At 41.8% G+C, this 25060-nt stretch overlaps 2 protein-coding genes across 3 annotated transcripts in view; both read right to left on the reverse strand.

The window, feature by feature from the left end:
* LOC106930323 (beta-1,3-galactosyltransferase 1-like) overlaps positions 1–11781 on the reverse strand; it is a 121630-nt gene extending 109849 nt beyond the window's left edge. Inside the window, exon 1 of the mRNA XM_088014493.1 lies at positions 9127–11781. The gene's annotated coding sequence lies outside the window, so the exon portion shown is untranslated. The remainder of the gene's footprint in view (positions 1–9126) is intronic.
* Positions 11782–13151: 1370 nt separating this feature from the next.
* xirp2a (xin actin binding repeat containing 2a) overlaps positions 13152–25060 on the reverse strand; it is a 35214-nt gene continuing 23305 nt past the window's right edge. For both annotated transcript variants that reach the window (XM_088014478.1, XM_014986677.2), the window contains exons 7-9: positions 14628–23823; positions 13396–13529; positions 13152–13299 (exon numbers count right to left, since the gene is read on the reverse strand). In XM_088014478.1, coding sequence (XP_087870604.1) covers positions 13435–13529; positions 14628–23823 — 9291 coding nt within the window. In that variant the 3' untranslated portion in view covers positions 13152–13299; positions 13396–13434. The remainder of the gene's footprint in view (positions 13300–13395; positions 13530–14627; positions 23824–25060) is intronic.

Genomic DNA, 25060 nt, shown 5'->3' on the forward strand with positions numbered 1-25060 from the left:
TGATCCAATAAAGTTTGGACGACGGTCACAGACGCAGACCTAGATGAAAAACCCAGCGCTGCTTTCTGATGCTGGCTGGCTGCAGAGATGATCCCAGAGAGAGAGGATGAGCATGAACAGTACAGGTCAGAACGCTTTGCCGTGAAGACCGGTGGAATCAGAGAAGCATCAAGACAGTTCCTGTTCTCAGTAACAGAAAGCCAATCAGACCAGGTGCAGCTTCTTGTTGGGCTGCTTTTGGAAAGTAATTAATAGATTAACTAATACAATGATTTGAATTGCAGATGACCTAATTAAAATGCAGGACTGCCTTTGCGGATGAATCCTTTGAAGACAAAAGCAAACGGCCAAACTGGATCTTTGCACAACGGCTCTTTCAAATCTGTTTCCAGCAGGTACTAAGAAGACCAGGTTAAGCTAGTTAAGAATGATTGAATATTTAAACTACAATTTCTTATTGGGTTTAATCATTCTCTTTATTTTTATGTAGATGCACCAATCAGAATTTTGTTCATTTTTGATTGACAATTAAAACAAAAACAAAAAAAAACAGTTTGGATATGTTGATACCTATTTTAGGCAACTTAGCAAGATTAGCGTGGCTAGCGCTACTACTACTTTTAAAGCAATGCTCAAAAACCTGTCAATTCCTCACTTTCCATATTTAGGGGAAAATAAAGATTTTTCTGTTATTTTTAAACTTGGCACAAGGACGTTGAAAGCTTCGTGGGAATTTTGGCCTTCCTGTTATCCAGTGTTTCTCAATTCCGGTCCTCACGTCCTCTCAGTCCATCCCCATCTAATACCGGTAATACATCCACATGTTCTAAGTCCCCAAGGTCCAATCCTGAGAACTCCCCTATTTCAATATCTGCATGCTTCCACTAGCTCAGGTTATTACAAGAAATACTATTCGTTACCATGGCTGCACAGATGATGCACATATGTCACTGGGTGACTGTCAATATCCAAGCACTGAACAGATTTAGATGATGGAATTTGACACAATGTAATGTTTCCTGCTCGTTAAACAATTGGTGAATTTATAAGCTATCATGCAAAGCACTTTGAAATGTGCCATACAAATAATCTTAATGCTTAGAGTTCCAGACTCCCATCACTGATTCACATTTCACAACCAAGTGAGGACCAGAGGGGTCAGTTCTCCCTCCCCCACTTCAAACTTGATGCCTCACCCCCACTGGCACTGAACAGACAGACTTTGCAGTATGATTTAAGGAACTGTGGCTAGTTTAATGAGTTGCAGCATTTACTGATTTGACGTCTTCTTCGTCCTTCATAGCATGCCAAATTTAAATGTCCACTCACTCACTCCCTAGCCTGCATAACAATATCACACACACTCCAGACGTTTGGAAGCTGTCCCCATCAGACGCCCTTTGAGAACTTTTCTTAAGCACTTCTGCATTATGTGATAATGGTTTCCAAAAGGAAATTTTCAAACCAAACACCAGCGCACCCAAGAAATATGTCCCCTAATCGTCTTTGCTGGTGTAACAGAACCAGGAATCTACAGTCCTTAAAGGTAAACAAGCTGCTCTCTGCATCATTAAATATTTACAAAGTTTCTCTAGTAGAAGTAGCCCAATGATTGATGTTAAACTTGGCTTTATGTTAGCGTGTTAGCATTAGCTTCCGCTGAATACCGTCTTGGTGTAGTGCTTCAGCATTAGTGGAACTAACGTTTATGATTAGAGTAACTAGCATTTTAGTTAGTTGTCTATCATTGCCGATTCCTGAACTCTAACACGATGACTTTAAAACGTTCTACAACAACATATTTCTTCAATTACAACTATAATTTTGGAGCGCATCTTCACCAGTTTTGCATATTTATACTTCAAGCTCAGGTAGACTGGTTCAAGAACATCTGAAAACCATGTTAGATTCTGGATTTTCAGTTTAATTTAGGTATTGAATTTGACTGGAACATTCCTACAAGTGAATGTGCAGACAAATAACTTAGAAAATATATATATATACATATATAAAACAGAAATATTTGTGGTGGTTGACTGAATATGAAAATTTTTAGGGGAATGAACATTTCTTTTTTGAAGCCACTGTGTCAATAACATATTTGTATTTGCTATAACAGCTGTCAGTTCACCAAGGAGGAAACCATGACTATTGTCTCAGACCGCAGCTTCAAATTGGCATTTAAGGCACCTCATATTTTGGCACCTCTACATTACTGCTTAATGGTGACTGACACTAATTCCAAGCGTGATGTGAAGCCAATGCCGGTGAAAGGAAAATGGGCCCAAATTCAAACTGATAGTCTTTATAAAGTGGCAATTTCCAAAGCAGACTAAAGAAACACAGCTGACATTTGACAAGCCATGCCGTACTGTTCCCCGAGGGCACCCAAATGCCATCACGCTAACAGCAACCAACAGCAATCTACGGGCTGACGGATTTTCCCATTAAACCGAGCTGACAAGAAAAGCAGCATCAAAAGCATAAGTACATTGAAAGTATGAAACGAGTTAATAAGCCTGCCGGTAATCCACTTTTCTTTTGCGGTCTTTACAAACACCATTCATCAATGTCACGTACAGTTTATCTCATCTTGGAGGACCGCACGTTGGGCCATAAATCGAAATCCAATCATTCCCAGCACTGAAATATGATGTAATTAAAAAGAATCTGGTTGTGGCCTAAGGGGCCTTTCTTTTTTTTCTCCCCTTTGTAACCCAGCCAAAAATACACCTTCAATTTCCTATCCGTGTGAGAACTGCATGAAGTGATTTAATGTAGAATATGTGAAAAAGATCAATGCTTTTAGTCACTGCGTAACTCAGACAGGCAGGATGCCATCACAAGTAGAAAGTCCTGGTGTGAAGGGCTGAATGAGTGAAACCCGGGCGGATTATGCGTGAGCCCCGGAGCTGGCTTCCTCTCACAGGATGTCAATAAGATTTAGCTTACAACACAGCAGCCGTAAACAGAGCTTCTACAGATATAAGGACTGTAATCACAGGAGGAAGTGTTGAATAGTAACTTTTCGCTACGGCTTCTTGTTTTTTTTTTTGTTTTTTTTAAAAGGCGGATGGGAACCATTGATTTTGAAGGAGATGCCTCAGAAAAAAAATCATAACTCTTTCTGACGGCGCATTAGTGATTTATTGATCTGTGGCGGTTGTCGCTTTTTGAAAGATTCCAGCAGATGTAAGGAGGGCAAATGGTATCAATCAGAACATTTGTTGGAGTTTGGGTTCCACAGGAAAAAAAAAAAAAAAAGTGAAATAATTAAAAACATTTGCACTTTGTCACAAAACAAGACATTGCCCAAAGGTATGACATTTTCCTAAGATCACTGTAAAGCTTTGCAGATAGAAAACATTAAAAAATGTTGTCCAGTCTTGCATAACAACGCAACTTCAGTATAATTAAACGGAGAGCAAACAATTATATAATGATTCTCATTTTGATTTAAGTCTGAGCTTTGACTAAGCCACTGATCTGTAACCTGTAGCTGACTAAGACTTTAATAAGTTTAACCAAGATTGTAAGGAACTGAGCAATGATTTAAATATCCAATTTAAACGTGTTGTCAATATAGACCAGAATTACATAAGTTTAATTAACTTTTTTTATTATTAAGTTGCACAGTTTTTTCCCAACATTTTTCATAAATAATGATTTCAAGAAAATGTAGTCATTGTCTTTCTGTAAAAGTATTATTCTTTTTTATAAAAGCTAGAAATAGAAGTATTTTTTCTAATAGGTATTCATAAATAGCACGAGTCATTTTGCTTTTGCAGCTCAAGAAGGCAAAACAATTACTTAGATTGATAAAGTTTCCCAGATTAATCCATGAATATGCTTCAGTTTAAACCAATCACATTGCAGCTCTAGCTGTACGTTTAAGGTCATTGTCTCTGTTTCAGTCTAGGTTCTTTTGCAGCTTCCAGCAGGTTTTCTTCCAGGGTTCTGCATCCCCACAGGATGCTGCTGCCACCAGGTGTGTTTAGAGTAACACGACTCCTGGAGTCACATTTTGCAAGTTACACTCTGGTCTCATCTAAATGCTTACAGAGTCTCCAAATGGCTTGTGGTACTTTATTTGAGGGGTATCAAAGAAAAAGTGGTTGAACAGGAATACATGTCACATTATGTCAGAGGTTCTCAAACTGTGGGGCGCGCCCCCTACAGGGGGCGCCGTGCCATTGCAGATGGGGGCGCGGGAAGCCGTCTGGATGAAAGAAAAAAAAAAAAAAAACATGAGCGTTGTATGCGCTGGATTTTCACCTTAGAATGGCCAACTCTCTGTTATTCCTCTGTCAATCTGATACAGTAGAGGCTTCCACACTTCCCATATTTGTGTCCTCTGTCACTTTTATCAGCAGTTAAAACTGTTTAATCCGTTGTTAACATGTTGTAACCCATTTTTCGGAGCCGCCTTCAAACGCAACATGAGCGCTACGACGCTCTCGCTGGGTTTACACCTGTGAAGGAGACCTGCTGCTGCTGTGCGGAGCTACGTAGGTTTGTGTTAGAATCATGACAGCAAACCAGCAAAACGCAAAGAACTTTTCACAGTTTTTCCCCCAAACTAACCGACTGTTGAGTAAAGCTGTTTGATACAGGTAATGTTAGCTAAAAGATGACTAGCTAGCTATATACAGCACCTTAAGCTTGTTAACTAGTAGCTTGTAGGCTACTGGTGTTGTTGTCTATGTTCAGCTACGTACATTCATTTTGCCCCCCCAAAAAAGTCAATCCCCCCAGGGCAAAGAAATGTGGTTGAATAAGACAGCTATTTGTAATCCACTGGGGGGCCCAGGAGAAAATGTTTGGAAACCACTGCATTATGTCATATTTGTTTGTAAAAAGCTTTTGAAACTACTCTGTACTATTTTGCACAATGTATGAAGAAGTGAATGTAATTTCAGCTTTTGTAGTCTGCATTTCCCCTGAGGTTTTTTTTATTTGGATCGTCTGTTTTTCCATTCTGTGTCTAAGTATTTAAGTCAAAGGGACACCTTGTGTTAGTTTATCAAAATGCCAACAAAATGAGTTTGTGATTGCTAAGCAGAAATGTGAAACATTGAAAGTGGTTTTAAAGCTTCCAGGGTTTCTTTCCGTTTTCATCCTCAGTGGCGACTCAGGGCTGCCAGTGTTAACTACCCAGGCTGCCTCTTTAAGGTTGAAAGCCAACAGTTGCTTAAAAGAAGAGATGAGCTCTGCTGCTCTGGTGTAACCCCAGGACTGGAGAGGTATTGATGTAACCACATCAAGGAGCGCTGTAATTCCAAATAAAAAAAAGACGAAGGAGAATCGGACCTGTAGGAGGGAGATCCATGGCGTTCGGGTTTCAAAGCTAGGTGTCAGAATAAATCTCTAGAAGGGGATTTTTTTCCCCCCCTCGGCTTGCAGCATGAATTACTCTGACCCTTTGACTGGCGTGTCACTAAAGGTCGTATCCAGAGCTTTCCATTTTCGTCGTTAACCTGGAGTAGACTGTGGTAACACTCAGCAGAATGTGGCGTGGATCTACAGTCTGATAAACCACTTACACTCATATTAAGCGTCAAGGTGCACAGCACTATTAAAAAGGCAGCTTTCTCCCATCTACTTCTATAGATTTATTCCCTTACTGGTTTGTTTTATCTTCCTGACACGCATGTAAATGCCAATAAGACCAGCATCAGTGATCCTTCTTGTTTAAATGATGGCATACACTTAAAATGACAGATTAAGTACAGCAGTGATCCCAGGTTTAGCTATGTTGTTCCAATAGGCAGCAGCTTATGGTAGTTATTATTAAAATGACAGGTTAAATGCAGAAAGGTAAATAATTAGCTTAAGTAACTATTTTTCTAACAACTATGGTGCAGCTACAAATCAGAGAAATCAGCAAAGGTCAAATAGCGTGTTCTTAAACAAAGCAGCAAGCCATTTAACTCAGTTTCGCTCCCACAGGCAGCATCCCTCCAGCAGCTGACAGCCCGAGGTGACCGTTTTCATCGCCAGAAAACACACACGCTCACCTCAAAACACACACCCAGTGGTCCGCTCTTCTGCAAACACCTACCCGCGCCAGCGCTCCCGGCTTCCTCCGTTCCAATAACTTGTCCCGGGTCTCTCTCAGCTCCGTTCTCTCCGCTTCTATCCTCGCCGCGCGGCGTCTCTGGCGCCGCACGCCGCTCTCGTGCTGCCGGTGCCGCGGAGGGAGAGGAGGGAGACGGTGGGGGGGGGAGCCGTCCGCCCAATCAGCGGAGGACTGACGGGGAGGAGGAACTGTAGCCAATAGGGACCTGGCCGCGGCCGAGAGCGGGCGCGAGCGCAGCGACGTCGGGGTTTTTGTTCCAGCGCGAGATAAGACTTTGAAGCAACAGAGCGAGCGCTCGAGCATCTGATGGCATCTGATCCAAACTACACCCACGTCCCGTTTAGACTGCAGGGGAGGCTTCAGCACAAAGCCCGACTGCTGTTCGGAAACACTCATGTTACTGCGACTGATCCAACACATTGGAGGAAGTTGAGAAAGTATCCACACCCATTGAACTTCTTCAGAATATCATGTTGCAACCAAAAACATATTTTATAGATATTTTCTTGTTGATATATTGCATTAAAATCTGTTGCTGAAAATACCAAATATCTACAACGCATTTCAGAAAATTATCTTCAAGGAAGTGTTTAAGTACCCTACTAATGTTTAATTTTTTGTTAGCCATCTTTTTGCTGCATTCAATTTATCTCAGAAACTGGAACTACAATCAGGAGGTGACATCACACGTGACTGAGTGCATTTTATTTTAAAGTCCAAAATATTAGGTTTCCAGTTGGGAGGGGAAAAAAATAAATATACCTGCAGCTGGGGTCAGACTTCCAAACTGAAAAGAGGTCCAAGTTCAAGATGGTAACAATAACAGTTAGTTTGATCACTAAGAACAGTCACAAAGTTTCCCCCAGAAAACTTGCTAAGCCCAGTGGTTGGATGCTAGAGCAGCAGCCCGTCATGTTTTTGAGTTAAAATTGTTTAAAGTTGATAGGAAATTTGAAAATATCATTTGATAATTATGCGTTATTGAAAGATTGGAAAAATTAATACCTGAACCAACTATAAAGTCTTAAAAAAAAATGCACTTTTTTTTTTTTTTGCATTTTTTAAGTCTTTTGCATTTTTTAAAGCTTTAAAAAATGCAAAAGACTTAAATAAGTGATGCTTATCCTGGTGGGTGCACCAGGTTTGCCAACTGTTGCAATGCAGTGAACCGGCTAACAGCCAATAGCAAGCATACCAGTAGTTTTTGACTAATTTGCATAAAGAACTTGTTCTTGAGTACATGTTGTGCAATACTATGTGTGCAATAGTGTAACATTCAAATATTGCAGTCTACACACACAGTGGCCATATTGGACTTTAATGTTGGGGATGGTAAGAAAGTCATGTTTTTTTTTTTCAAGTTAAAACATAAGCTTGTAAAAATGTTTTGTTTTCACTTGGGACATTTAAGAGTTTCGAGTACAAATGCATTTACTATAAAATAAAATGAAAAACATATTTATCTGTTACCAAAGTGGCTGTTTTTAATATTCCATCAACCTCTTCTTATTGAACACAGACTGAAAAGCTACATTCAAAGTACAATCTGGGAAATGAAATCCTAATGAACAACTCCACAATTAAAGCTCATATTGGCTGCACAAAAGGACACTTTCATTATCAAAAGCTAAGGGTTTGCTTTTTTAGTTTCTTTCAAACTCTTTTTTATAACACATTTTATTTTGAATTATTAAGAGTGCTGAAAAAACAAATCATGTTGAAATCAAATTAGGTGGAGCCTTGGAGAAAGTAATGAGCCGCCATATTGTGGCCACATTTTCTCAGCATGCAGTTGGTCTGTCATTTCTGAAAATAATGCTCCAGCTGGCCAAGGCCTCACCTTGGACGCAGCTCTGTTTCTTTCAGGACAGACTCCAATTGCTTTCTGCTGATTTGTTGACTGGATCTGGTAGCTTTTCATTACTGCGAGTAGTACAGTTATACTCAATGTGCCCAAATGCCTCTTGAATGGTACTTAAAAAATAATTTCATGATCATAAAAAAATTTTCAATTGGGTTTTGAAGACATATTTCAGATGTGATAATGTCTAACACAACTGTAAGATGCAGTATGAACAATGGAAATGGGAGTGTGGTAAGAGATTTGGGCTTGTTATTTTAGATGCAGCTACAGTTAGCCTGAAGCTGCTGGCAGGCAGCAATGAGAATCGGGCCGGAGGTGGCAAGATCATTTCTTTCTTTTTCTACACCCCCAGATCTAACTTTAAGCCTTCAAACTCACACATTTATCCGAATTTCTAAAGCTCCACGAAGAGAAAGCAGAGGAACTGTTGAAAAGCCATTTAATTTCTGCTTTCTTGGTACTAAAATGTCGTCTGAATCACATCTGAACAACAAAAAAGGCCACGGCCTCTAGTGACCCATTAATGTTTTACCAACCTTTCCTTTGCACAGCAGTACTATGCACTACCATCAACTATAAACCATTTAAATATCAAAAATACTTTAATACCCTTGTTTTAAATCAGAATTTTAGATTGTGTTCCATTTGTTTTCTAATCCAGTTATTACAGATACTGTATTATTTAGTACTCCAGTGAATCTGACCCAAATGTTGAGAACAGTGCAGAACAAATAGGATATATAGTAACTGATGTCATGGTTTATGTATACATTATAAAACAAGATCTCCTGACAAACTATGTAGAAATTATATTTCAATGGCAGAACATAATAGTAATTTAATGTTCATATTTACTTCTAATATCTCGGAGTGAAGTACTGCTATTTCCGGTCGCTACCGGAAGTAAGACCCATGATCGTTTTCACACCCTCCACAAGGAGGATAGAAATACTAAAATACAAGTACTGTAACTTACTGAAGTTACATAAGGACAAGTAGACAATGGAACAAGTTGAGGTAAATTTTAAAATGTGAGGAGGACGCAATTGCGTCATTGGCCTTCATCATATGCCCAACAAAACCATTTCTGTTGCTCAAAAAAGCCATAACAGCACCGACATGACCTTAAAAATTGGCACGAGAGCTTCAATATAAACGACACCGCCAACAAATGTCTCCTTACCTTGAATACGGTTTCATTTTCGGTTGCGTGTAGTCTTCAACAAAGCCAAGTCAGATGTAGTTTAATCTACCTACACGTGTGTTAGCTGGATCCTGCTGGGTTTTTCCTATCGGAGAAACGGTTCCAGCTTGTTAAAACTTTATTTCTTCAAAATTTCTAGTTAACGCGTTAAATGTCCTCCTAACTAACGGTAAAGGAAGTCAAAGGTTAAAGGCCGAAATTGGCTAACCTGTACATCCCGCCACGAGCTTGGTTGGGTTTAACAGGAAACAGCCACCTCTCCTGACCACCAATCAAAATCCAGGAAACTCTCAGGTGCGGTGCAAGAAATACGGTGCACTTATCGAACACTAGGGGGCGCAAAATCCTCACTAGACTGTTTACGCAACAGATCATTATTTTTTTTTTAAGTCTTTCAGTAAATAACTAATCTTATTCATAAATACCAGAGGGGAAATGCAGATACGCCATTTTTTTTTAGATTATTTGTAAATATTCCCGAAACTTTAGATTGGTCTTTTGCATAAAAATAAAATACAATTAAATTTGTGACTGTAACATGACAAGAAAAAGAAAAGAAAAGCAGAAAACGTTCAAATAGTATGAATACAGTACTGAGATCCAATACAATGAGAAGACTAGGCTGTTTTAGCTGCAAATGTTAATCTACTCACAACTAGGAGGCTGGTCATAATGTTTTGGCAGATATGTTTTGATAGAAATGTGCAATTTCAGTTATTTTTGTTATGTAACTCCAGATACATTCTTCCTTCCCCTGATTCTACACTTTCTACAGCAACATGCAACCCTCTCACCCATTACCTTTGACTGTCAAGGAAATCATTGCTGAGAAAAAGGTCCAATTAAAAAGATGCCAAGCGGCAAATCAGAACAGGATGCTGAGTTGTTCAACGGGCAACCGAGGAGAAATCCGCATGACTCACGGAAACTGTGAAGTCATCACTTTTATGGCACTCTTTAGCTGCCGTAATTAACACAGGCGTATATTGTCTTCAAAGCCAATTACGCCACGTGGTAAACCTGTAACTGAGAGGAGTGGAAAAATCTGTAAGGGCTGACAAAAGCCACCTAATGGGAAAATCTGTAAGTTCTACGGTGGGCTGTTATCAAGGAAAATCAATACGTCTTTTTCCAGAGACTTCAGGTGGACAGAGTTTTCGAGGTGGTTTATGCAGGGTCAGGCACATTTAAAGCTACAGTAACACTGATCCTCGAGGAAAAACACTGTTGACTATTACGTGTATTAATAAGTTTCAGTTAGTTTGTATTGGACTCCACATTACAAAAAAAGTCCAGAAAATCTACCTACTACAGGGGAGTACTGTTAAGATATAAAAAAAAATATGTTGCATACTGTTTCATGAAAGTATGAGGATGTATATCTCAGAAAAAAATTATAATCATTGCTTTGTAACTCTAGATAAAATATCTTCAACATTAAGCCATAAATAGTTGTAGTTTCATAGTAGGTGGATTGCTCTTTTGATGGTTTCTCTTTCCAGCTTGACCACTAGGCGGCAGTGGTGCATACACATTGCTTCTTTAATGAACATGTGCAAATTACACCTGTTAAATTATCTTTAAGCTAAAAAACCTTAGAGTCTATATTTTTCAGTGGCTCTTATCCTGTTTCCTACTTATTTGAGTCCATCTCTTTTGTTCCGCGACTTATTTTTATTTATTCTTTGGCTAGAGATTGATGCGTCTTTAAAAGTGGAGCGATCTTTTTTTTTTTTTTTTCTAGATAACTACGTTGCCTTGCCAACATTTAATCATGTTACAAACCCAAACATTAATTCATTTATTTAGAATTTTATCATTTGTACTCAGCTCAACTTTTGTCAGGTTAATGGATTGCACAGTTGATTACAGTCAACTTTATTTTGGAGTAACTGAGTAAAAGAGGATCACTCTTCAAATTTTGTTGTAAAAATAAAAATGTGAAATTGATTCCGATTCACAAATGTGTGCTACTTCCTGTTGGTTCATCATATACAATCTCAACAGAACAGAATACATGTAACTTGGTGGAGGATTTTTATGTGAGAAACCTGAATAAATCTTAAACTGTTGGAATACTTTTGCAGCTACGTGTCACAAACTTGGTGTGAATGAAGAAAGAAAACATTGTGAGAGGGTTCTCCAACATGAGTGCCAACAGAAATATTTTACGAAGCTGTCAGGTGTAAAAATCAATAACAGGAGGTTTGGTGCCAGCTGTCATGCAAGTAAAAAGGGCTGGAATTAATATCAGGTCTGACAGTGGTGGGTAGCATGTTGCGTCTATGTCGACTGAACCAATATATCAATCCAGGAAACTGTTTTCTTTTTCTTGTAATGTTGTACAGTCAGATTTAAGAATCTCGAATTCAGACATAGGAAAAAAAATTAAAAGAGGGGAAACTTTTTATTCAGACACAAAGAAAGCTAATGAAGAAGCTACGCAACATTCAAGGTGCACACCAGGTGCATTCAGTCAGCATCAAACAAAGCTAGATAATGAATAAAGGAGTAGATTTCAAACTGAGTACAAAACACAATGATTTCAGAGCTGTTCGTCTCTCCATGGACACAGATGGGAAATTACATATTGTCGAGCACTGCCTGATTGTTAGCTGAATCGGCCAAACTCAAGCGCCATCACTCTCCTCGCTGTCGTAGCATCTGTTCCGCTTGATTATCTCCTCCGCTGTCAGGCCTTCTTCCTCCTCAGTCCAGACAGAAGTGTCACACCTGTCTGTGCACTGCTCTGCTACAGAGCCAACGCCGCCGCTCTCCGTCTCTCCATCCTCCCCCCTCTCATCTCTCATCTCTATCCCGAAATCCAAAAGGTCATCTAGCGACGACACCGATGGCCTCCCCCCAACAGGCTGACTGAAAATGTCGGAACCAAAATCAGATTGCAAGCCGGAGCCGCCGCTGGTGCTCAGGCCAGCGAAAATATCCTCCAGGAAGCTTGATGTGCCAATCGTTTGCTCTGAGGCCGGGTGTTTGAAAGTGAGCCCTCCCTCGGCCGCCTCGGTGAGGAGAGGCGCGTCTGAGTCGCAGTTTGTGGCTTCGGAACGTTTGGCATCTGCTGGCACAAAAGCGTCATCCCTCTGTGCCAAAAGTAGCAGTTCACTTGGCATCCAGTCCGGATGGGTTTGAACAGAATCTGTCGTGTCTTTCTCAAAAAGAGACAGGTCTTCCTCATTAAGGCCGTGACCCAGGCTTTCCAGGTCACAGAAGGCCTGACTATTATTAGCGTTATTGTTATTATTGGAATTTCCATTTAGCTCCTGTGCTGCCGCTGCCTCCTCGTCTATTAGCGTGACCTTTACTGCCTCCCCGTTGTTCAAGTTGTCATTATTTCCCTTATCTGCCTCCTCCCGGTCCTCCTTTTTAAAAGCCGTGCTTTCCACCTGCCCGTCATGTCCATTCACTCTCACTTCCTCTATCTTCTCTGCACTTTTCGCTTCGTTTGCCTCCAGCACCTCTACGCTGCCCCCACCCCCGCTGACATTCTCTTTGTTTTCTCCTTTCTTCTCCACTCCGACGTGCACTTCAGAGTCCATTTCCGAGCCCACTTGAGCCGCAGCATCAGAGACGCCATTTGATTCCTCACTCTCTGGAGTGTGAGCATTAGGCACTGGCTCCATGGGGTCGCCGACGGCAGAGCTTGGAACGTCTAAAACTGGAGGAGACTCTACTTTCACACTGTCACCTTTGGCTTCCTGGCGTCCATTTTGTTCTTGAACAGCAGTCTCGTTTAATGAAGGCTTTGTAGGTTGATTTGAGATGGAGTTTTCTTGGTGTGACGCATCGGGAGGGGGCCACGATGGCTTAACTAACTTCAGCTCCTCCTCGACAGCGAAGGATTTCTTTGGTGAGTCCACCTGTGGAGGCCAGACCACAGAAATTTTGCTGGTGGGCCTTTTGTTTTCTTCCTCCAATTTGTTGACGGTCGTCTGCGTAGAGGGATACGTGGAGTCTATGACTTTCTTCTCAGGTGTCGGTGATTTAATGGGTGAATTCTTCTGGTTCTTGTTATTCCAAAGTTCTCTATGTGGCTTTTGTCCAAATCCTTCATCATAATTTCCTTTGGACTTGAACAGTTGCTTGTAGTGTGGCTTGCAGTACATTCGTCCATGGAGAGAGGCGTAGTTGCCGAGGCTATTTAAAAATACAGAAACAAACAAGAAAAATGTTAAATTAGTCCAAAAAAGAAAAGTACGGTAAAAACCCTTTTGCAATGTGAGTGTATTCTACCTTAGTTTGCCTTTGCAGTGTTCACAGCGAAAACAGTTTTTATGGAAGTTTTGTTTGTCTGCGATCAGAGACTCCATGGGGTACACTCTCTTCCGACATACCTTGCACAGTTCGGACTCTGGAACTCGAATTTTCTGCGAAGAAAAGCGTAACATTTCTTGTCCAGACATGGAAATTTCTTACAAAATTATGGGTAATATTCTGGGTAGAATTTTGTAAACTTGAACCAAAAAAAAAAGTTCTCCAAACTGAGAATGATTTCCCAAATTAAAAAAGTGCCCTTGATTACAAACTCAGCTCACCTCTGAGTTTGTAATCAGAGGTGAACAATTCACAGTGTTCAGCTTCGTCAGGAGGTGGTAAGCTATTTTTTGTCATTACATCACATTCTCTTCTTTTCCTTCAAAACCTGATGAAGGCCTGATTGTGAGCACCCCCTAGGGGTCAAATAATTTATCAGCAGAGGCAGATAAAAATTGTTGAGAATAAATGACCTTTAATAACTGTGCATATTCATGTGAATTCTCACTTCAATTAAATTTCTTTTGAGAATTCAAAATTCCATTGATAAGGCAAAAAAAAAAAAAAAAAAAGACTGAATGGTGCCCAGAATATTTCCCATTTTGGTTTTAGATTAGTTGAAATTAAAATGGAAAAAACAACAACATTTTGTCAAAGCAAAGCAATTTGATTAACTAGTTGTAATTATTTCAACAGAGTTTAAGTCCTGCCTGGAGCCACAAAAAATATTAGTATCCGAGTTGCAAAACATTTTATTCAGTTTCTTTCATTTCCTAAAAATGTCCAGAAGTGCTGTTACTCAATCCTGAATAAAGCTAAGCAAAAACTGTTTTCGTCATGCAGTTTTCTCTTTTGCTCAGAGAAATCAGCTTTACACACTCAGGAAGGAAAAATATTAGCTGGTTATGTCAGCTTCGTCGCCAGCTTCACACTTCAGAGGCATGAATAAACAGACCCAAGTGCAACCGGAGGATACAAAAAGCTGTGAAACTGCCAGTTGCCAAACCGTGAGCTATTCCAAATTTGAAAAAAAAAAGAAAAAGAAAAAACAGAATAAGAAAAACAGGTGGCACAAGCAATATGAACATGGAAAGAATTATTTCAAACCAATGTAACATGTCCAGTTCTTTCACACAGTGCAAGTAATGTCTCAGAGGAAGTTAAACACACCAGGCCATTTTAGTATCATCATGCTACACAGTTAAGATTACCCGCCACAAAGGTCTCCTGCTGGTGTGTTATAGTTTGGGAAGTCCTCTGCTCAGTGACGCTGAAGCCCAGGTTCTGGAAAACTCCTTGGCTCTCGGCCCATGACTGCTGGAAGTTTTTCAGCATTTCCTCCGTGGAGGCTTCAGGCGGTACAGAGACAACATTACCCCTCACTACATCAGCGTAGGATGGAGGGTTACCGCGAGTCAGCAGGCTCCCAGAATGCGTCTCACTCCTCGTCTCTCTTGTCACGTTACCAAAGTCGTCAACGCTGCAGAACTGCTCAGACACTGAAGTTGTTTCGGTGTGACCCACTGGCTCATGTTCCCGCCGTTCTATTTGTTCTCTAAGCTCTCGGGCTGCTTGAGAACCGTGCTCTCCGGTCTCAAAGACGTCCTTTATCGCTTTGACATTGAAAGTAGGGATTTCTTCGGTTTTCGGAGTATGCGAGTCAGCCTCTGTATCTTCAGTATCACTCCCCAGTCTCTCTGATATAACAATGGGATCTTTTCTTGCATAGACTTTTGGTTTGGGAGACTCAAATCTGTTCACTAGCTTTGACAAATCAACCCTCGGGAGATCTTCTTTCATAAGGTCTATGGTCACGGTCTCCATGGCTTCCTCAGCATCCGGTCCTAAACGTTCAGGGATGTCAATGGGATCCTTCCTGGTGTACATTTTGTGCACTTCAGCCTTCTGCGCCTCCTCAAAGAAAGACTTTTTGTCCTTCACCGTCATCATGGAATCCACCATCTCTGAAATATCCACCACTCCATGCTCGCTTCCGTCAACACCGGTTGCCATGCCACTGAACGAGGATGTGCGCTCTCTTTCAGAGACAAAGTACTCTGGTACTGGCATGGGAGGGGGTGGAGTCATCCCACGTGAAAGTTTTGAGGTAGTATCCCTCAGCTTCATGAGATTTTCGGAGCGGCTCAGAGTGGGAGATGGCGTGGCTCTGCTGAAAGTAGATGTAGGAGTGTAAGTTCTGCGAGGAGGGGGTGGTGGTGTCCCAACTGACTTGTACGGGGGAGGAGACGGGGTTACTCTGAGTGGGGAGTCTACTCTCCTTGATTCAATTGTAATAAAAGTAGGCGACGGTGTTCGAATGCTTGCTAAGGGGGAAGAAATTTTCTGATCGGTCACTTCCTGATGGACTTTGCTCTCCTGAACAGACCTTTTCTGTTTCACCACCCTTTCTATTTTGAAGGAGCCACCGAGAGGCCTTGCATGTTTTCCAGCTGTCCCACAGATGACATTACTGTCTGACTCAGGTGGAGATGAGGAGACTGGCGGAAGCATAGGTGGCTCTTTTTCTTCTTTAACTTCCTTTTCCACTGTTGTCAGGTTTTTCTCCAAAACTGTGAGTTTTGTCTGAATAATATGCTTCACATAAACCATCATCTCTTTCAGCTTTTTCTTGCTCTGCTGTTTAGCGAGTTCACTGAAGTTCTTTTTCTCGACCGAGCCCATTGCCCATTCGGGAACTTCATCTATAAGTATCCTGATAGAGTTGGAATCTACTTTGCTCGGTGCATCCTCAAGTTCTTTTATTCTGGCAACCAGCTTCTGGATCACAACACATTTCTCTGAATCTGTAATATCTTCAGTATGCGCTTCATCTTTACTAGATAATTTACTTATACCTTTCATCAGCACTTCCTTTGACTCATCTTTTGACTTCCCTGCTTTTATCTGCTTTTTCGTTGTCTGTGTTGCTTGTAGCTTAGCTTGCTGTTGCGTGCGGGCTACCTCTAGCTTCTGAAGGTCCTGCTGTACCACTCTCTCAGTCACGACAACCTCCTTGTGTGTCTGAATGTGCTCTGTCTTCATGCTCTGCTGACTATGGGAGACAGACACAAGGTTTTGTCCTTGATGGGTTGGCACAGATGTTACCATAGCCACCAGAGGTGCTGGAACAGTAACCGATGGAGACGACTTTACGTCGGTTTCACTTTTTGCCAGCTGCTTTCCCTTCTTTGTGTGAGCCTTCACTTCAACCTTCATGGGTGGCGGCACTTGATTTTTATTCTCTTTAACTTCTGTCTTCATCTCAGTTCTTGCTGAGGTAAGCTGGTTGCTTTCCAAATGCACTTTTGATTCAGCGCTCTCTGACACCTGACTTTTCTCTCTATGTGATTGAGTTTCACTTTTCATTATTTCTTTTTGCCCCAAACTGTCAGATTTTTCATCTGTCTTCACTGTTGACATTTTAAATGTTTTTACTTTGAAACTGGGAGTTACCTTTGGAATTTTAGTTGGCAGAGAGGGACTCATTTTTCCCTCCTGTGTCAGAGCCACATTGATATTCTTTACATTCTCTGTTTTCAATGTGACCGCAGCCCGGCTTTGAAGATTTGCATTTTCCTGGACAGTGTTCTGTGAGGCAGTGATAGACTTGGTGCTGGATTTCTTAATAAACTGCTGCTGCTCTGCGATTGACACAGCGACCACGTTGGAGCGGGACTGGGTTTCTTTTTCTGAGGCCTCGTGATGAGACCGAGACACATCAGATGAGGTGAGGGCTTTTTCAGAGGCTTCAGTGCTGGATACTTGCTTTTTATCTATGGACGCATTTGAAGATCCAAGGGTTGACTTTTTATTTATTACTGAGATTGACGCTTTGCTCAAAGGGATTTGGGAAGGTGTTTTCTTGACAGGTGAATCTTGTGTCTTTATTTCCTCCTCATTCTTAGCTTTTGTTATCTCCAAAGCCTCTTCTTTTTTGCCGCTCTCTGCCACAGAAAGTTCTGCACTGGCTGCTGAGGATTGTATATTCATTTGTGGTGAAGTTGGAGTCAAGACTTTAATTTTTTCTTCTTCCTCTTTCTCTCTTTGCAGGCGGTACCTTTCCTCTGCAAGCATGAGAGGGGTTTTAAATTTTCGAGCATATGGTCGGTCCTTTGGGGCTGGAGCAGGGTCTGGAGGTGGAGGCAGTTTGAGGGGAGGGACAAACACTTTTTTGGGCGGCTGTGGACTTTGTTTTTGATCTGGTTTTACAACTGGAATGTTTGAAATTCTTGTCGATGACACCTCAGCTGTTTTAGACTTATTCCATGCCTCGGTCTGTTGGATTGCTTCCTGTTTCACCTGTTGAACTTTAACCTCCTCTTTATGGAGAGTCAACTCTGCCGTTTCTTGACCAGGAGGAAGCTGGGGGGAAGGTGGTGGAGGCGTTGGCTGTTTTTTCTGCCACTTGGGTTTGAGCTGTGTGGGCTGCTTTGGTGGTTCTGGCTGCTTGGGGATTTTAAATAAAGGCTTTCCAATTGGCTTCCCTTGTTTTGCGGGAGGAAGTTGAGGCATTGCGTTAAGCTCTTGCTGTGATGGAGGAGGAGGAAGAAAATCTTGGCCTTCTACAGAGGATGGTGCTGGTGGAGGGGGAGGTGGTGGGAAAAATTCAGGCTCAGACTTCATGCATTCCACAGGAGGTGGAGGCGGTGGGGGCGGCGGTGGCAGGTCGCTGTCTTGCCTCATGATATGAGGCCTAGAACTGGACAACGTCGGGCTCTCCGTCACTGGTGATGGTGGTGGAGGGAGGGAGAGCTCAGACTCTGATGGTGGAGGTGGGGACGTGGGGGGTGGGGGGAAGTGAATCTCCGGTTTTGACTTTTTAATGATGCCCTTCGCTTTCATGTCCAGGTTTCGGTGATCACTCTTCAGATTTCTGAAATTCTGCTTTTGTCCCAGAGCCTTGTTCTCCATGTGCCTTTGTGATGTTTGCTCTGACACCGTTACGTTTTGTTTATGCACAACAGTCTTCTCAGTCACCGTAGTCTGCACCTGTTTGATTGTTTTTGTCTCACACATTTGTTTGTTTGAAATATTCATCTGTGTTGTGTTTTGCACCTCTTTCATCACAGTCACATCCGCAGCTTTATTCTCTGTTTGATCATTAATAGTCTTCTGCGTATTCTTTATCATAATAGGCTTAGGAGCTTGTATTTTGTGTGGGGGCAGCACTTTGTCTTTCTGTTCTTTTATGCTCTTCTGATGAGAGGCCCCAGCAGGATTGTCTGTTTTGACTACAGCAACAGAGTGGTCCTCTTGGGTTATTACCTGCGTTTTCAGCGATTTGCTTTCATGGTGCCTCTGTGTGTGCCTCTGTGACTCACTGCTCTGAGAGAGGTTTTTCACAGTGGGGGTTGGAGTGAGAGCTACATTCTCACTCATGGCTTCATGTGAGCTTTCATGCTCCGCTTGCTTTACACTTGATGGATTTTTCACGGGCCCTTTTGCTTTCTTGGCAGGATGCATACGCTTCTTGTTTGAATACTGTTTCCTTTGCATCAGGGACTTTATTGCCCCTTGAACATCACCTTTAACAACTTCTTCTTTTTCCACATGCGTCGCTTCCTGGCCTTCATAAAGAGATTTTATGGATGTTTTCACGTCTCCTTCAATGCTTCCTCTACGTTGCATTTTTGGAGAGGTGGTTGGCTCAAGCAGAAGCTGAATGGTGGCTTTAACATCCCCTTGTTCGCTCACATGGTGCTGGTAGGTCTTTTTCTCACTTGATGCCTCATGCAAATTTTGCATGGCAGTAAAAATGTCTCCTTTAACTATTTCCTCTTTCTCCAACTCTTTAACAGCTTGCTTAGCCTCCTCTAGGGATTTGAGGGTTCCTCTGATGTTGCCAGGAACTAAATCGTCAACAGTTGCTTCCGTTTTTGAGGTTGCAGATTTCTCCAGTGATTCAAGAGCACCTCTTATGTCACCTTTGATAATTTCAGGCTTTTCCAGTTCTTTGGCTTGACTCTTGGCCTCCTCGAGAGATTTCAAAGTGTTGGGAATATCTCCCTTTACCACCTCCTCTTTCTCTACAACCACTTTCTGGTTGATGGCTTGGGTCAATAAATCAAGAGTTGCAGTAAGATCACCTTTAACAATGTCCTTACTCTCTAGGTTTTTGTAGGCAGCAGTGGGCTCTGTCATGAATACCTTAACAATGCTATGAACGTCACCTGGCACTATGTCATCTTCAGCCACAGTGCGGCCAATCTGCTGCTGATTCTTCCGCAACAAGAGTTTGGTCTCTTCGATATCGCCACCAATGATACTCTCCTTCTGCACCTCTTCTTGAACCTCATCAGACTCAGATTTCAGCTGTTTGAGGTAGTCCAAAGCTCCAGACTCGATGCATGTTGTGTAAAAGCTAACATTACCCCTTTCAGTGTCCCCAATCCTTATCCTTTTAGAGTCCTCTTCTCCTGAGTTGGACAGAAGACGCTGAAGGGCTTTGCTGACATTACCTTGAATTATATCCTCCTTCTCCATACTAGATCGCTCCACTTTATTTAGTAGAGAATAGATTGTCATCTTAACATCTCCTTTTTCATCTTCTTGAATCAGGATTCCATGCTTAGAGGAGCCTTCATTCTTCAGTAGATTGCCTATCGCCTCTTGGATGTCACCTCGAATAACTGCCTCTTTCTGAACACTTGTTCCCCTCTCCTGGTTGAACAGCTGTCTCACTGTGGTGTTGATGTCTCCTCGCTCCTCTTTATCAATAGTTATGACCCTTTCGGTTGTCTCTGTGCGATTCAATAGGTTCATCATTATATTGCTTAGATCTCCTTTAATGATCTCCTCCTTCTGAATTTGAGGAACCTCCTGGTTCATGAGTTTGTACTTGGCCATGCGGACATCTCCGATTTCATCTGCCTCAATGAGGATCCCCTGGGAGTTCACCATTTTCTGACAGTAAAGTTCTTCAAGTGTCTCCTTTATGCTTTTACCGATTATTTCGGTCTTTTCCATGCTGCTTTCGTTGAATTCATGAAATGGAGTCGTTTCGAACAGCCACGTAGTCGTCTTCACATCTGCCTGTGGGATTTCCTCCTTTATCACAACAGGCTCTGTGCCATCAGTTTCTTTGATTCTGTCTAGGGGTTGCCTCTCAAAGAGCCACACAGACTGTTTAACATCCCCTTTCATCACTTCCTCCTTTGTCACCCTCTCCATTGCATCGTACTCTTCGCTATCACCGCGGATCTCATCAATTGTGCGGGTTTCAAACATCCATGTTGCAGATCTGACATCGCCTTTCTGAATTTCACTCACACTTACAGTTCTAATGTACTTTTGAGACATCTCATCAGTCTCAAATCGCTGCTTGTTCGTCTTTACATCACCCCCTTGGATATCCGCCACTGTTTTTGATTGTACTTTTATCTCCTCAGTAATTTCATCCAGGGGTTGTGTTTCAAATTTCCACCTAGCAGAGCTAACGTCTCCCTTATTAATGCCTTCCTCCGTTACTGCTTTAATAACATATACCTCCTCCGAATCTCTAATTGAATCCAAGGGTTTCGTCTCAAATAGCCATCGAGCCCCCACCACGTCTCCTCTTATGATTTCCTCTTTAGTAACAGTCGTCACTTCATGATAATGGCCCTCCTTATCACGAATGGCATACAGTGGCTGGGTTTCAAACATCATAGTGTAATTTTTCACGTCTCCTTTTTTAATCTCATCTCCAAAGATACTAGTGAGTTTTGAAATATTTGTCTCTGCCGACTCATCTTTGATTTGATCCAGAGAGTACGTCTCAAAAATGAAGCGGCCCTTGTCGACATCACCTCCCTGAACATCGGTTATGGTGCGGATCTCCCTCGCCTTTGTGCTGTCGTCACATATAGCGTCGATTGGCTGGTTCTCAAACTTCCAGGTGCAGTTGACCACGTTTCCTCTTTGGATGTCCTCGGCCTGCTGCTTCTTCAGCTTCAGCATCATTTCCTCTGACGTAGAGCTCATAATGTCAGAGGAACGATTCTCAAAGATGTATTTCATTCTGGAGACATCACCAGACTGGATGTTGATTTCTGTGACCCTCCTGAAAGAACTGCTGTCCTCACCCGTGATGTTTTCCAGGTTCTCGGTTTCAAAGAGGAAGCGAGCCATTTGGACATCTTTACCTTGAATGTCCTCCTGCTTTACAGTGCAGGTTTTCAAAATCGTCTCGGTTTCTGATTCTGAGTGATCGCGAATGTTGTCAAGCGTCTGGGTCTCAAAGAGCCAGGTGCATGTTTTCACATCCCCTTTTTGCACTTCCTCCACTCCTGCCTCACTTTTTTCCACCTTTTCATACAGAACATCCATCGGCTGGGTCTCAAAGAGCCACCTGCACGTTTTTACATCCCCTTTCTCAATTTGAATATCTTCCTTGGTCTTATGTTCTTGATCCTCAAAATTACTGAAAAATTTTATAGCATCGAGTGGCTGAGTTTCGAACAACCACTTGGCTGTTTTGACATCCCCAGATTCAATCTCCTGCTTGGAAATCCCTTTTATTATCTGGAACTTATTGATACTCTCATCAAATTCGTCGATTGGACGTGTTTCAAACATCCACCTGCAGCTGCGCACATCTCCCTTCACGATTTCCTCGCGCCTTACGGTCCTCACCTCATGGTAATGACCCGAGCTGTCCTGCATCGCATACATTGGAGTGGATTCAAACAGCACTCTGTTGGACTTAACTGACCCACTTGGGACACCTTCTACCTGGATTTTCTGTGTCCCTTCACATTTACTTAAATCTAAGGTTTCAAACCTCTCTTTGTAGTTTGTCACATCTCCTTTGTCAAGGGCTTCAATGTTCACAGTTCTTGTAATTTCCTTCTTTTCCTCCCGTATGCTCTCCAGTGGCTGGCTTTCAAAGACCCACTTCTGATGTCTGACATCACCCTTCTCTTCCTCAGAGGCAGTCACCTTCTTAAGTTTTCCGACTTCGGTTAGTTCTTTCAGGTTTTCCATGGGTACCGTTTCAAATCGATGTTTGGCTAACTGAACATCTCCTCCTACAATCTCCTCTGGGGTCAAAGGTCGAGCGTTGGCATTATCTTTCAGTGTATCCATAGGCTGAGTCTCAAAAACAAGGCAATGTCTCTTAACATCCGCTCCAATTATTTGTTCCTTCTGAGTTCTTGAAGTTTCCCATTCCTCATCCTTAATAGTGTCAAGAGTCTTTGTCTCAAAAAGCCATCTGCCTTTGTTCACGCCACCTTGCGTATTGTCCTCCATGGAAATACCACATATCAGCTTTACTTTTGCAGGATCTTTGTTGATCATATCCAGAGGCTGGGTTTCAAACATCCACCGCGATGTCGTAACATCTCCTTTCTCAGTCTCCTCCCGCCGGATGGTAGTAATTTCCAACATTTCACCAGAATCCCCCCTGATGACACACATGGGCTGTGTCTCAAACATACGAGTGGTTGTCTTTACATCCCCCTTCACCTCTTCCAGCTCAGACTTCAGGTTCAAGAAGTGACTCTCCTCAACAGTTTCAGTTTTACCCAGAGAATCCAGATGCTGCGTCTCAAAGAGGTACCTAGCAGTTTTCACATCTCCACCAGTGATGTCTTTGGTGACCACACACTCGTTCTCCTGCTCTTCTTGGTGGATCCTATTCAGGCAGTCCAGGGGCTGAGTTTCGAAAAGCCAGGTTGCAGTACGGACGTCCCCTCGTGCGAGTTCTGCCTGCTTCTGCGACTCTTGGGTTGCATCTGCAGTCTCCGCCCCTAGAGCATCCATGGGTTGAGTCTCAAACATCCATGCCGTGTATCTGACGTCTTTGCCTGCAATAATTTCCTGCTGGGCAATATTTCTTCCCTCACTTTCATCTGGGGAGTCATCTTTGATCGTATCAAGTGGCTTGTTTTCGAACATCCACCGCATTGATTGCACTTCCCCTTTGAGTATTTCTTCCCACTCCAGGTATTCTCTGTCGGGGCTTGAGCATTCACTGGAGCTGCTGCCGTCATTTTCAAACAAATAGCATGTCTGCTGGACGTCACCTACCGTTTCCTTGCTTTCCAAAGATGCCTTTTCTGCCTCCGTAAGCTGACTCATGAAGTCTTCCTCAAGGTTCTTACGTACTTCTGGATGTATGTGCTTGTAGAGGCGTTTCAGCTCAGCCATGCTTTTGTGTTTGAAGTACTGCTTCTTGTCAAGGGTAAACTTTTGTTGGGATCCTTTTTCCTGGGACTGAGAGGAGATGCTATGTTCTTGTGCTACCTGCATTACGTTTGCAGGCGGGGGGGGGAATTGTTCTGTTGCCTCATACGTCACCGATGAGGTCGATGCAACAGCAGAAGCAGTATTTGCAATAGAAGACGAGTCATAACTAGTTACAGTTGACGTTTTGGATGACTGGTGTAGTGGTGCCCACTGAAACTGGTTGAAATCAACATCAACCTGTGGTTCATAAGTTATTTTATTTACGGAGAGAGGGACAGTAGAATGATAAGAAAGTGGTTAGAGAGGATATTTTTTGTCTTTAAGTTATATAAAACACAGAGAAAACTATTAAAACTATTTGATACAACTATCAAATAAGCAAGCTGACATCCAATGCTACATTTGATTTAAGAATGAATACAGTACTCAAGTCACTTTTAATTTTACACAATTTGTCATGTTAAGGCCTAAAAATCCAATGTATTTTATCGGGGGTTTATGTAATACACTACAATAAAGAAGAGAAAATAACTGCAAGGAAAATGATAAAACTATTCACAAGCTAAAACCTGAAAAGTGGTTTCGCTTCTTGCAGGAGAATCTGACCAGACAGAGCTACAGTAGTCGGTTCAAATTAAAAAAATGAAACTTTGTAATTTTTTTTATTTAAAAAGATATATTATTAACATTATTATTAGTAATATATTGGTATTACTAATAATATACACCTATATTCATAGCAATATATGTGTAATGTTGCTATTACATCTGTAGAATTTAAATAATTTTAAAAATGCATAGCATAAACTGTATTATAATGTATTTTCACATTTACTCTTCACAACGAGAGCAACAGACCGATTCGTTGTGATTAAACTGGAGAGAAAAGTTATATATGAAAACGTAATCTCTGCATGTTTGAAACACAGTTTGAACACGATTTAGCTGAAGTTAAGTCTGGAATTGCTGAGTTTACACAGACCATCTGCTGCTGAAGGAACTAAGGTGCTAAAAAAAATAAGTCGCCCGATGCGATGAATTTGGAAATGTTCAGGCTTGTTTAGAGAGGGAAATTCATTTCCGGAGAGGCCTCAATGGAACGAGGCGCTGTGAGGAACACAGATCGTTGTGACAATAACTGTAAGTCTATGCAAGCTGTTCAATTCTGAAATCTGAACCCTGCCCAGAAGTATGAAAGAACAAAGCAGAAGTTAGTTGCTTGGAGGAAAAAAAATAGTTCAATTACTGTTTAACAAATGACTATGCAAAGTTTTCGCTTTGGGGTGCAGAATTCTGATCGGTGCAAGAACATCAGTGGTCTAGATCAAGTCATAGTCGTGTCAGAATGATTGCAGGTATAGATGTGAAATTAAGTGGAAATCTGTTGTGAGAATTGATATACATACTTCCTTCGCCTCACAATTATGCATTTTTTGATGTTGAACACATAAAATCCCCATAAAATACATTGAAA

The sequence above is a fragment of the Poecilia mexicana genome, unplaced genomic scaffold (genome assembly GCF_051168715.1).
Source record: "Poecilia mexicana isolate PSO_F unplaced genomic scaffold, ASM5116871v1 scaffold_2, whole genome shotgun sequence".
Lineage (NCBI taxonomy): Eukaryota > Metazoa > Chordata > Actinopteri > Cyprinodontiformes > Poeciliidae > Poecilia > Poecilia mexicana.